General features: G+C 34.1%; 2 protein-coding genes and 1 pseudogene across 9 annotated transcripts; 1 reads left to right on the top strand and 2 right to left on the bottom strand.

Moving 5' to 3' along the window:
- LOC110265357 lies at positions 873–3,482 on the bottom strand (annotated as a pseudogene).
- On the top strand, positions 4,232–8,153 carry LOC107613552 (E3 ubiquitin-protein ligase SINAT5). 3 transcript variants are annotated; one of them, XM_021109782.1, is made up of 5 exons: positions 4,247–4,611; positions 5,564–5,834; positions 5,966–6,198; positions 6,653–7,039; positions 7,524–8,153. In XM_021109782.1, the coding sequence occupies exons 3-5, from the start codon at positions 5,992–5,994 to the stop codon at positions 7,842–7,844; spliced, it is 915 nt and encodes a 304-aa protein (XP_020965441.1). In that variant the 5' UTR covers positions 4,247–4,611; positions 5,564–5,834; positions 5,966–5,991; the 3' UTR covers positions 7,845–8,153. The 3 variants fall into 3 exon arrangements, with proteins under 3 accessions (XP_016171092.1, XP_020965441.1, XP_016171093.1); XM_016315607.2 differs by lacking the exon at positions 5,564–5,834 and adding an exon at positions 5,081–5,166; XM_016315606.2 differs by lacking the exon at positions 5,564–5,834 and having other exon boundaries at positions 4,232–4,611.
- Positions 8,377–12,913, bottom strand: LOC107613672 (uridine 5'-monophosphate synthase). Of its 6 annotated transcripts, XM_021109781.1 has the most exons (10): positions 12,728–12,904; positions 12,345–12,451; positions 11,822–11,866; positions 11,011–11,546; positions 10,642–10,725; positions 10,407–10,489; positions 10,223–10,310; positions 9,885–10,139; positions 8,775–9,148; positions 8,377–8,401 (listed from the first exon to the last, which is right to left on the bottom strand). In XM_021109781.1, exons 4-9 carry the CDS (start codon positions 11,527–11,529, stop codon positions 9,020–9,022), a joined length of 1,158 nt encoding a protein of 385 aa, XP_020965440.1. In that variant the 5' UTR covers positions 11,530–11,546; positions 11,822–11,866; positions 12,345–12,451; positions 12,728–12,904; the 3' UTR covers positions 8,377–8,401; positions 8,775–9,019. The 6 variants fall into 6 exon arrangements, with proteins under 6 accessions (XP_020965440.1, XP_016171258.1, XP_020965439.1 ...); XM_016315772.2 differs by having other exon boundaries at positions 11,011–11,866; positions 12,728–12,913; XM_021109780.1 differs by lacking the exon at positions 12,345–12,451.

Here is a 13,859-nt window from a genome sequence, read left to right as displayed (position 1 = left end):
CATTTTATTTTTCTATGTATACTTTTTCAATTACAAAATTTAAAATAAAAAATAGAAACCAAATTTAGTTATACTAGGAATCAAACCAACCAAAGGGGACCATTACTCCATTTGTTCGAAATCCTTTCTCATCAACAAGAAAAATAAAATAACGTGGATCACTTTACAAAAAAATTATTTAAAATTGGCAAAGTTCGTATTGAACGAATAATAATTTTGAAAAAGAAGGAAAAAAAATGATAACCATAAGAATAATAAAAAATAATATAAAAATTTAGCTATTAGTTGATTTTCTAGTTATTAACTGATTTTTGTAAGTTCCTCACTTTTTTGTTAATTTAAGTAACTTAAAGGTGTCTATCATCACTTTAATTATCTAAGCATATCTATCTACTTAATATACTAAAACTGAGTTTTTCCCCAACTAATAAAAGTGAGGTGTCGATTCCTCAAGAATCCATTTTCCCGCCAAAATGAGTCCACATTTTCTCTTTTAAGTTTATTTAATAAAAATATCTTTATTATACTTATACTATAATTAGTATTTAAATAATAATACATAATTATATTATTATTATTATTATTATTATTATTATTATTATTATTATTATTATTATTATTATTATTATTATTATTATTATAGGGATAAGTATTGTTTTGTCCCTAATGTTGAAGGTCAAAATCGAAACCGTCCCCAACGTAATTTTTTATTTAGAATCTTTCTTAACGTTTTTTCCGTATTAAAATCGTCCAATGTAACAATAATTTTTTGTTTTGGAATTTTTGCTAGAGACAAATACTCAGGCAAAAATGTTTAAAATGTGGAATTTGATCTCATTCGTTGAATAGATTATAAGAAATTAGACATAGATGCAAATAAACATCATCACCACAATAGCATACTACACTGGCAAATCACCGAGGTTTTCATCAATTCTGAACTTGGCTCCAATAGCAGCAGCTACTACGGCCTGACATATGATCATTTAGTTTCTGCCTTCTAGAAAAAGGGCTCTCCTACCCCACTTGTCAACTCCATAGATAGACACAACGGTGGCAGCCACATTTACGACACCGGTGATGACGGCTGACATGAGAACAGAGTTGTCCTTGAAGCAAATGGAGCCGAACAACACAGGCGCATAAAACATGATGACAATAATGCCCGTGAATTGCTGGAGGAATGGAATCATGATTGCCATGGTGACGTGAGGCATGTACTTGCGCTGCAGCAGGTTCCTCCAAGGGTGTTCTATCTTCTTCGATTCCTCACTTGCGGCAATAAGATCGTTGAACTCTTCATCAATGTTGCCTGGCCTTTTCGTGCTCTCCACGCTTGATCATGGAGTTGGGTGTGTCTGGAAAGACTAATGATCCGATTGTGATGATGAGTGCAGAGACCATTGTACCACCCAAGCTAAGCCTCCATCCCCATCCACCTTTGATATTTGCGAAGAAGTAGTTGAGCACATTCGCCACTAGGATCCCAACTGTGATGGACAATTGGAACTCAATGTTCAAAGCTCCTCTGATTCCAATTTTTTAATTTGTTTACAATTTAAATTTTTAATGAAAATTTTATTAGAGGTTTTCTTTATTTATTATTGTTTTTTATAAATTTTATAATACTATTTTTCTGTTTTTATTTAATTATCATTTTGATATTTTATTCAATCTTATTACGTGCATGACACGCGCATGGCACGCGTATCGCACGTGCATCGCATTGGTAATTACACTTGTTATTCCTCTAATTTTTACTTTTTGATCAATTTAATCTATCAATTTTAATGTTAATAAAATTTGTCCTTTTATTGTTATCTAAATAGAAAAGATACTAAATTACTAACACTCTAATAGTTAAAAAAAATATTTTTTATTTTTATTTTGGGTATTTTTTCTTTTAAATTTAAGAAAAAAATATAAAAATTTACTTTTTATTTTTCTATGTATATTTTTTCTGTTTCAAAATTTAAAATAAAATACACAAACTAAATTTGGTTATACTAGGAATCAAATCAACCAAAGGGTCCATTACTCAATTTGTTCGAAAATCTTTCTCATCATAAAAAAAAATAACGTGGATCACTTTATAAAAAAATTATTTAAAATTGGCAAAGTTTGTAATGAAAGAATAATAATTTTTAAAAAGAAGGAAAAAAGAAAATGATAACTATAAGAATAATAAAAAATATTAGGGTAAAGTATATTTTTTGTCCCTGAAGTTTGATAAAAGTTTCAAAAATATCCCTAAGTTTTACTTTGTTTCAATTTTGTTCCAAAAGTTTTCGATTTGCATTAAATATATCCTTGACAGCTAATTTTTCAAAAAATTTAAGATCAATTCAACAACAATATCATAAGAACAACTCTCAACACAAGCAAATCAAACATAATTTTCATATATTATTGTTAGATTAGTCTTAAATTTTTTGAAAATTTAGCAGTTTAGGGTATATTTGATGCAAATAGAAAACTTTTGGGACAAAATTGAAACAAAATAAAACTTAGGGATATTTTTAAAACTTTTGCCAAATTTTAAGGACAAAAAATATACTTTACCCAAAATATTATAAAAATTTAGCTATTAGTTGATTTTCTAGTTATTAACTCGTCTTTGTAAGTTCCTCACATTTTTGTTAATTTGAGTAACTTAAAGGTGTCTATCATCACTTTAATTACCTAAACATATCTATCTACTTAATATACTAAAACTGGATTTTCCCCAACTAATAAAAGTGAGGTGTCGATTCCTCATGAATCCATTTTCTTGCCAAAATGAATGCACATTTTCTCTTCTAAGTTTATTTTATAAAAATATCTTTATTATACTTATACTATAATTAGCATTTAAGTAATAATGCATAATTATACTAATTTAGGAAAATATCTTTTTCCTTAACGTTTTTTTTTCATATTAAAATCGTCCAATGTAACAATAATTTTTTGTTTTGGTATTTTTGCTAGAGACAAATACTCAGGCAAAAACGTTTAAAATGTGGGGTCTGATCTCATTCGTTGAATAGATTATAATATATTAGAAATATATGCAAATAAACATCATCACCACAATAGCATACCACACGGGCAAATCACCGGTTTCCGCCTTCTAGAAAAAGGGCTCTCCTACCCCACTTGTCAACCCCATAGATAGACACAACGGTGGCAGCCACATTTACGACGTCCGTGATGACGGCTGATACGAGAGCAGAGTTGTCCTTGAAGCCAATGAAGCCGAACAACAAAGGCGCATAAAACATGATGACAATAATGCCCGTGAATTGCTGGAGGAATGGAATCATGATTGCCATTGTGAGGTGAGACCTGTACTTGAGCTGCAGCAGGTTTCTCCAAGGGTGTTCCACCTTCTTCGATTCCTCACTTGCGGCAATAAGATCGTTGAACTCTTCATCAATGTCTTTCACGTCGTGAACCTTCCTCAGTTGTTGCCTGGCCTTTTCGTGTTCTCCACGCTTGATCATGGAGTTGGGTGTGTCTGGAAGGACTAATGATCCGATTATGATGATGAGTGCAGAGACATTGCACCACCCAAGCTAAGCTTTCATCCCATCCACCTTTGATATTTGCGAAGAAGTAGTTGAGTATATTTGCCACTAAGATCCCAACTGTGATGGACAATTGGAATGCAATGTTCAAAGCTCCTCTGATTCTAATTTTTTTATTTGTTTACAATTTAAATTTTTAATGAAAATTTTATTAGAGATCTTTTTTATTTATTATTGTTTTTTATAAATTTTATAATACTATTTTTCTGTTTTTATTTAATTATCATTTTGATATTTTATTCAATCTTATCACGTACATAGCACATATATCGCACGAATAATTACACTTGTTGTTAAAAAAAAAAATTGAGAGGATATATTTTCCAAATCTACCACCCGTTCCTGAATCTCAACTGCACGTCTACACCTGAGACCTCGCCTTCCCTGCTCTTTGTCAAGCTTGTTAAAAAAATTTATATATATAACAAGACTGTTTTTTCAATTAATTTTGGTTGAGTTGATTCTATGACTAATCCAATAATCTAATAATTTGACCAAATCAATTTTATTGTCTATGATCTTGACTCGTAAACATACGACGACCAAAATGATTCACCGAACAATAATCGAACATTAAGCCGAGTATGAATGGTTGTTGGAGTTTGTTCATAAAATAAATTTTATTTATTTATGAAATAAATAAATTGAATATGGCCATTAAGGCATTAATTGAGTGTGTTAGACGAGGAAGTATGTGATGCACCTTGCCATCTAAGGTGCATGATACAGATCAACTCAGTTTGAATCCCTTTGCCATTTCCATCGAATCGAGAACTCTCTCTCTCTCTCTTCCTCTATACGCTCCTCTCACTCTCTCTCATTCCCTTTAATTTGAAAATTCTTGTTGCATCTGCATACGCGCACTCGTGACTCCTTTTCATTTATTAGTTTGTTGTGTGAACCCTCTCCCCCCTCACCCACCCGTAACAATAACATCATTCTTTCCCTTTTTGTTTTCGGTAAATTAAACCCTCTTTCTTATTTTGAATTTTCCATTCCTTTTATTCCTCTCTGTAATGAGCTTCTGATCATTCAGTCATTTCAGGTATTCCTTTCTTCATCTCTGTTTTTCCGTTAAGTTTTGTTGTTAGGCCGTTCCTGTTGACACGTTTTGATTAAGATTAGGGATTCCTGTTATTCTTGTTGGGGTTCTTTTTTAAGTGTTTGTTGTAGATCTGTGGAAGGTTTTGCCTTGAATCAATTGTGCTTTTATTTATTGTTTTCAAGGTTTAGGGTTTTAATTGTGTGGCATTTGGAAATGTATGGAACAGTTTGTTCTTTTCAAGGTTTGAAATGTGATCTCTGCTTTTTCAGCAGCGAAGCCCTTTTCTTCCAACTAGGTGGGATTGGTAGAATGAATCAAACCATGTGATAATGTTTCATAATAACTCAGATTGCATTTGTTTCTTTGGTCTATCTCCATGCCTATCTTGAATCATAGTAGTAGACAGATTGGAGAAAACACAGAGAACTAGTAGTGTTTGATCCATGCATCCATCCCTAATATCTCGCAGGGGCTGGAAAAGGCTTTTGTTGTGGCCGCTGTTGTTTATCTACTTGATAAGCAAACGTAGAAACCGAGGCTGGGAATATAGGTTGAGTAAGTGGAGGAATCCCTTTTGGCCGGAACTGAGATTAAGGCCTTAACTTTTTAGTTTTTGAAATGTCAATGATCAATCATCTTCATGTCTTTTTATGGTTGAAAGTGTCCTTATCTCTCATTATAAGTCGAACAGTTGATTACCTTTTGTTGGAAAAGAACTAAGCATTCCTGTTGGTCAATATAAAATTGGATTTTAGAATCAAATCATTGAAATGTTTGAATGACAAATGCTCATGCTTTTGGATGTTTGTTGTAATTTGTTTTCTTTCATAAACTTAGCTATCAAACATTTGTAATTTGTTAAGCATACAATGACTGTGTGCTATGTAAATTGGTTTTAAAATCAAATTAGATGAACACCATGCATATTTGATACTCTCAAGTCTCAATGTAGGAACATTTGCCATATAAAGGCAGAATTCATTCTTTGACTAGAGAGGTGTAATTAGAGTAAACACCCAAAATTGGTTCCCAATGAATTTCAGATCAAATACTTTGGTCCCCAACAAACTTTCATTACTGTGGAAGTCCCTAACAAATTCTGAGGGACTTCTAGAGTAATAAAAATTTGTTATGGAGCAAAGTGTCCATTTTGGAAATTTTTGGGGCAATATGAGTGTTTACTTGTATAATTCATTGGTTGTAATTGAGGAGATGTGCATAAGGTATGCATGTAATACCTAATTAATTATGTTCAACTGTGGTGAAAAAAAGGAAAATCAGTTATGTATTGAATTTGGTTACTCCCTTCCTGGTTGGTTCTAAAATTTTTCTCTTTTTGAATTACTACTCACAGGGCTGTTGCAGATTGCTTTTAATAGCATGGCATCAAGTAATCCATTCTTTGACGATATAAGGACCAAAACTGAAGTTGATCCCCCTCAAAATGAGGAGGCAACAGATGTTAGTGAATTAGTAAATGATCCTGCCCTAACTTCTCTCAAACCTAATGGGACTGTTTCAAGCAGTGTTCGTGAGCTTTTAGAGTGTCCTGTATGCCTGAATGCAATGTACCCTCCAATCCATCAGGTTGTTTATGTATTTGTGATGTTTTATTGTTGTTCTCTGGGTTGATGAGAAAGCAAGTGATAGTATTATAAAAAGTTGTGGGAGTCATTGTGCAATCTGGCAATTAAGTAGGAAATAATGGTGTTGCTGCTAATCAATAAGATTGCATTAAGAAAAAACAAAGAAAAACTTGGGATTCTTACACTTGTTAGGTATGTCACAAGGAAAAGCTAAGTGTTGAGGTGCTAGTTTTCTTATTCAAGATCAATATTAATTCTGTGATCTTGCGTATATGATCCAATTTTCAGAAGATTTGATATTTCTCCTAGCAAGAACACTATACCGTTGCTATATATAACTTGTTTAGTTTATTTATTTGTTGGCTTTACCGAAGATTTAAATTGAATATCGTCTTATATAGCAAAGTATTTTCAATTCAGAAATTAGGAAACTTATATTCATACTATTGTTGCAGTGTTCAAATGGCCACACGATATGCTCAGGTTGCAAACCAAGGGTCCACAATCGGTGCCCTACTTGTAGGCATGAACTTGGCAATATCAGATGTTTAGCACTAGAGAAGGTGGCTGCATCTTTGGAACTTCCTTGTAAATATCAAGGTTTTGGGTGTATTGGTATCTATCCATATTATAGCAAGCTGAAACACGAATCCCAGTGTGCATATAGACCATATAACTGTCCATATGCTGGTTCAGAATGCTCAGCTATGGGTGATATACCCTACTTAGTGGCCCATTTGAAAGATGATCACAAAGTGGACATGCACAATGGTAGCACTTTTAACCATCGTTATGTCAAATCAAATCCACAAGAGGTTGAAAATGCCACATGGATGCTCACGGTATTGTTTTGCCGAACTACCTTCTTATTTTCTCAGGAAATTCACTAGACAGTAGATTGTGTTATTTAAGTGCATGTTTGAAATTTGAATGGATGCGTGTTTGAATTTACGTTATTTTTTGTGAAAAAATCTTATAATAGATATATTTCATGGAGCATTTTTGCAATGATAAAAAATTAAATTCCTCCTATAATTAAGCAGAACCAAACATGCTAATTTTCGTTACAGCAAAGAAATTATGGAAATATAGAATTTATGCAAACTGATTAGGCTTTTATTTAATTAATAACAAAAATGTTTTCACTAGACTTCTCAATAATGAAACATTTCAAAAGCTGAATTGTATTTTTAAAGCTGTAATCAACAATTAGTGTGCAAGTTGCAAATGTTGCCGCAGTCTGTACAAGGGCCAGTTATGCACTTAATTGTGGCATTCGTCAAATTTGGGGTTTAGCTGATTCATAGATTTCACATTGGTTTATAGGTTTTCAGCTGCTTTGGTCAGTATTTTTGTCTACACTTTGAAGCTTTTCAGCTAGGAATGGCTCCTGTCTACATAGCCTTTTTGCGATTTATGGGTGATGATAATGAGGCAAAGAATTATAGCTACAGTCTAGAAGTGGGTGGAAATGGGAGGAAGATGATTTGGCAGGGTGTTCCTAGAAGCATTAGGGACAGCCATCGCAAGGTTCGTGACAGTTTTGACGGTCTCATAATTCAGCGGAATATGGCTCTATTCTTCTCCGGCGGCGACAGGAAAGAATTAAAGCTAAGGGTTACCGGTAGGATCTGGAAAGAACAGTGACTGATTAGAGAGATTGTGTCCTAGCAGCAATGGTATTAGAGTGAAGTAGTTTGTAGCGCAGCGTATTTCTTATAGTGATGAATATTCTGGTCATGTATTTTGTTTTGTCATGTCATTTTGGGGGCAAACACTCTTTTGCTAATCCTTGTATCAAATACATGAACAAGAAGTAATGGTGTAATGTACGATCACTATGATAATTGCCAATAGAGATGTAGAACCTTAGCCTGCTCTGTCTATGTTTTTTTTTTCATCTATAGTAGTCAATGGTTAAGAGAAGCTGAACAAACGTTCTTGTTAGGCATATTGATTGCTTGATTGGATTCAACTGTTTCTAGTTAAAACAATCTCTTTTTGTAATTATCAATGCTTGGTTGTGTGCTCTAAAACTAAACATGTCATTTTTTAGTTTTGTTGTTTGATAATAACATGAGATACTATAACGAAGTACTTAGCCACCATTAGATAGTTGGGTCTTGAGATTTGAATAGCTAAACTAAAGAGGGTGAATATATTTTCCTAGTCCTGTTTCACTAGTAAGAAAAAGATAAAATAATGTGTTGCAGAAATAAAGATGTTGAGATGGATGAGTGGTCATATACGATTGGATAAAATAAGGAACGAAGATATAAGACAGAGAGTTGGAGTAGCACCTATTGTAGAAAAATGGTTGAATTGCGTTTCAGGTGGTTTAGACATATAAGAAAAAAATCGACAGAATACCCAGTCAAGAGAATAGATGAGATGGAAGATGGACAATGGGTGAAAGGCAGAGAAAGACTTAAGAAGACCATCCATGAGGTGGTCAAACGAGATCTACATATAAACGGTCTCTCTGTAGACATGATACATGACAGAGCTCAATAGCGTCGTTTGATTCATGTAGCTGACCCCACCTAGAAAGACAAGGCTTTGTTGTTGTTGTTGAATGTGCTGCAGAACCACAAATGTAACGTCTCTATCAAAGAAACAGAAAACAAAGCCACTCCCCCCAAGTGCTGCTTCTACTTTTTTAACATTTATACAGAATGAAAACCTCATTTTTTATTCCGAGAGTATTTTATGAAAGCCTTTTATTTGTTTCTCATCAATGGAAGTCTTATTTCCTAGAATGTATCCTAATTGTTGGCCAAAAATAGCGTGCAGAAACAAAATTTCCTCATAATATAGGGTCCTCAGCTGCACTTGGCCAAATATGCATTCCATCCTTGAAGTCGGTAGTTGCGAGCCGTTTCAGCTGGATTACCTGACTTGATTATCCCGCGGCCCACTATGATAATGTCACTACCCCTGTCATGGACAACCTGAAATTCCATATGGAGAATTTTCAATTGCAGTAAGCTCAAATATGCAGAAGTGAAAAGCACAAGATTGAATCAGAAAAAGAAATATTGCATAGAGGCGTTTTCATCACAATATTAGAAGGAGCAAAATATGATATTAAAATCAACTCAGAACAAATAATACTTTAAACGAAAATAAAGATGGTTTGAAACTCAAACAAACAAGTTTGAGCAAATAAACAAAAGAAAAAAGAAACCCAAGTTATGGCAGGATAAGGCTACGTTGTTTATTTTCTTTGTTGTTGTATATGATATCTGCCACTTTCCAAGGGAAGTAAACGAAGATGTTTGCATTATTGCCCTTTATTTTCCATCATAAAGGTAATAACTAGATATTAGCATTGGATATAAATAATTCTTTCAAGTTTGACCATTTATTCCAAACTGAATTCGATGATGTCTAGTTACCAATACTATATTTAAACAACACAGGTCAATTGAGTTCAATATAGTATAGGTTGGAGCAACTTGGAGTACAATCCTAACTACTTGTAAGTGTGACAAGTATTTAGTATTCACCCTCCCCCTCCTTTCTTTCCTATTTATATTTATGGGTCTATTTGGTTTGTGAAGACGTTTTCTGTTTTCAAGATTTTGTAAAGAAAATAGTGAAAATAGAAAACGTCTTCACAAACAAGACAGGCACCAAGTTTTCATTCACGGCTATTTTCTGCTATAGCAAGATGCAGAAACTCACAGAATATGGAGTGTTATATTGCTGCCCTAAAGCATCACCACCAGTCACCATTTGAACTCCAGGAGTTGCATGAATGAAAGAGGGATTTATTGGTGCACCAGGCCATGATGCTGGATCAACTGATATGAAGCCGATAACAAAGTCAGAATGATCCTCAGCAATTTTAACTGCAAAAGTGGTATAATCTCCCTTAGCAAGGTTACCAGCTGAACTCATCTCGGCAAGCAGCAACAGACCCCTTCCACGAGGCAAACCCTTATTATGGTTCAAGAGGCATGTTAGTCAAGCAATTTAGGTCCAGCTACATTCAAGATAATGTCACAACTAGTATTATAGACCTTTAATTTCAGTCCATCCACGATTCCAGGACCAGAGATGATGTGTGCATTTACTATATCGGCCCAATCCAGTATCCGAAAGATCCCTCTGTAGAAAGCAGAGCCGAAACATGTCAAACTAAAGAAGAAATGGATGAAAGGAAACTTGAAAGAATAAAAAATAGGTGGGAGCATAAAGTCTTACCCTTCATACTGCATTGTCACTGTGTTACCAATGTCAGCAAATTTACGGTCCTCGAAGATTAAGAAGTTATGCTTTTCTGCAATCTTCGACAGCAAAAAGCATAGTTAGAGACAATTAGACCAGAAATGTAAAAGATTCTATTGAACATGATGCCTACAATCATGTAAGAAGAATGATGGTGCAAAAGTTTCTGCTATACTGAAGGGAAATCTTAGCTTATGTAGTAGTACTATACCGTGCGAAGTTTAGAACCGAAATCAGGAGTAAAATCAGGTAATATATCCACATGAGTTTTCAGCAAGCATATCTCAGGCCCAACCTGATGTGAACAAAATAAATAAAGAAAAATGAACACAGCCAAACAGGGTATCATATTTTATTTATCAAGGGCAAACTTCTCACTATAATCTGACTAATCATAGTAATACAAAGACCGAACATTTGTGTTGTATATAAGAGATGAAATTAATTGTCATGGACTAATTAAAAATATATTTTTTCTTTTTAAATAAAAGGAATCTGAAAGCTAATGACCTAAGCAAATGAAACCTTCCATAATGTAAAAATTGGTGGGGTGGCTTTTGCAGATGAAAGAAGTTTTCACCTTTTCAGCAATTTCAAGCAATTCAGCTGTAGTTCCAACATCAGCAGCCAAACACAGATTACTCTCTTTCTCAGCCATTATCTCGAACAACCTCTTTCCTGTTGGATTTTTCGACAACTTAGCCCTCTCCAAAAATGACAACTTCTTTAGCTTAGCTTGAGTTGTCAAAGCAGCAACATTCTGATTCTCCTCTAAGAACCTCATAACAATCCTTACCATTTCTTTGTCAAGCTTCCCCTTTTCGCTCAAAATCTTCACCATTTCTGTCAATTTAATAATTGAATGCAGCTTGATTCCATTGCTTTCCAAATTCGCTCTCCCACCTTGCTCTCTATCAATCAATACAACAGCATCACTGACCTTCAACCCTGCAGCACGCAGTGGTGCAGCAGTTTCCAAAACCGAAGTGCCACTAGTAACTAAATCCTCAACTATCAAGCAACTATGGCCGGGTGTAAAATCACCTTCGATGGCTTTAGAAGTTCCATAGTCTTTGATTTCCTTGCGGCGCATGACCATAGGGATATTTTGAGTTACTGATACACAAGTGGCAATAGGAAGAGCAGTGTAAGGAACACCACAGACAAAGTCAAATGAAGTAGAAGAGACTGAGGAAACCAAGGTCTGAGAAATTTGCCGGAGGACAGAAGGGTAAGATATAACAAGACGGAGATCTATGTAGATTGGTGACGAGATGCCAGATTTGAGTTTGAAGTTGCCAAATTTTACAGCTGAGATTTCATGGAGTCGAAGAACCAAAGACTCCATTAATAGCAGGGTTGACAATAATATTCCCTAACAGATAATGTACCTTTTAGCGTGTTCTTCAACAATCGTGTAAGACCCTAGGGAGAACCTGTGACAAGGTAAGCGACATAATTAATTGAAATGGAAGTTATAGAAATAAGGATGACAAAAACTGGCACAAAAAGTATCACAATATTCTTGCCTCATGACGAGTTAGAAATGGATAGATATCATTTCTTATATAAAAAGCATTAGAACTATAAACAAAGGCTTTCAAAATGATCACAATTAGATGACCTAATATAGCGGGGGTAAGATTTAGTTGTTATTGAACATAGTGGACACAAATAAATTTACAAATTGCTAAATAGAATGTGCCAAAACAAAACAAAACCAAGATTTGCAGCCCTTGCAATTTATGAAAGGTGCTTTGAAAGATTTTCAACTCAGAAACATAAACTACCTTTTTTGGTACAATGGTAAACAACCTTTATATTACAGTGAAACTTAAAAAAGCATAGAAAAGGGCATAAAAGAGCTAACAAATATAACAGAAATTAAAGTGACAAAATCAGCACCCAAATTACATAGATTCAAACAATCGATGCAGTTCCGATAATATTTAAGAAAAAAAATAATTGGCTGTTTCATCATCAGAAACAAATTTCAGCCACAATGAAGCAATCCAGAAAACCTATGAAAATGAAATAAAAAGTATTAATCAATACTGAAAAAAATAATCACAATAAATGACATGCAAAATGATCACGAGGTTTGACCAGTGAAACAAGTTCTCTTCTTTTCTTTTTTCTTTTTGGATAAACTACAATAAAATTAGCTCATAAACAAAACATAACCCAATGCTGTAACTCATATTATATATGTAAATAATTCAAGACTATCCGAAGCAAATTGAAAATTAAAGGGATTACACAAAGAAAGAAACGAATATTAGAGGTAAAAAAACAACCTTAGTCAAGAGCTTCAGCTAGAAAGAGAGAGAAGAGAAGAGAGATGCCTGTGAGTCTGTGACTGTGAGGGTTTCTAGATGCTCTGTGTTGAGTTGGTGAGCGGTGTCCCCAGAATTGAGACAGAGGCGGGTTCACAACTGAAATACGAGAATACCCATTCCGGTATTTTTAAAAAAGAGTAAATACCCATTTTCAAATTTTTTTTAACGGAAGGAAAAACTTTTCCCGGAGTCAAACGAGGCTAAATTTTTTCGATATGAAAGGTTTGTACATGTCTTTTCCAGATATGGAATATTGGAGTATTAGACTAATATGTGGGACAGCTTTTTTGTGAGTGTTAGGTTGAAGAACTCGGACCGTGCGAGTTCTTTGAATTTAAGTTTGGCTCAACAAATCGTAGGGTCCGATTTGAAATTGGTGAGATTTTGAATTTTTAGAAGATGGAAATCGGACCCTCTGTGTAGTTAGTAATGTGTAATTTTTTTGTGAAATGGGTTATGAAATCGCAGGGTGCGATTTGAATAATTTATAATTTTTTTTGAATGAACTAAACCTAATCGCAGGGTCTGAGTTGTTTGTGACTTTATATAAAAGTGTGTGAATGCTGGATCAGAGCAACCCGCATCTTCTTCTCCTTCTTCAATGACTTCTTTCTTCTAATTTTTTGTTTCTCTCTTTCTTCCATGCTTGGTATGATAGCTAAAAATTAGTACTCAAGCTTATGATCTAGTACTCAAATTTTTTTAATATCTAAAATTATAATTTGTAATATTAATTATTTATTTACTATTATTTAAACATAAAAAAAAAAACGTTGTATAAAAAAAATAATAATTCATTTTACATTTTAAAATTTATTTTCTAAATATTAATAATTCACTTCCTAACAATAATAATTCAGGGTACCCTTTGGGAAGTGGCCTCTGCGTGACAAGTGTCCAACACTATACAAAACGGACCGTTCGTTTTGGTTGCTAGTACTCGGACCGTCCGTGTAGGTATTGAGATCTCGCACGGTCCGATTTCCATTACTGCCTGACACCACATTCATGTGAAGCCCCTCTCCTTCTCATAACCGAGTCTAGCACCAACTTAATTTCCATATACAAATTAAAAAGCGGTCAAACGACA

The sequence above is a fragment of the Arachis ipaensis genome, chromosome B08 (assembly GCF_000816755.2).
Source record: "Arachis ipaensis cultivar K30076 chromosome B08, Araip1.1, whole genome shotgun sequence".
NCBI lineage: Eukaryota > Viridiplantae > Streptophyta > Magnoliopsida > Fabales > Fabaceae > Arachis > Arachis ipaensis.
The sequence above is the reverse complement of the archived record's forward strand: the minus strand, read 5'-3'. Positions and strand labels throughout refer to the sequence as shown.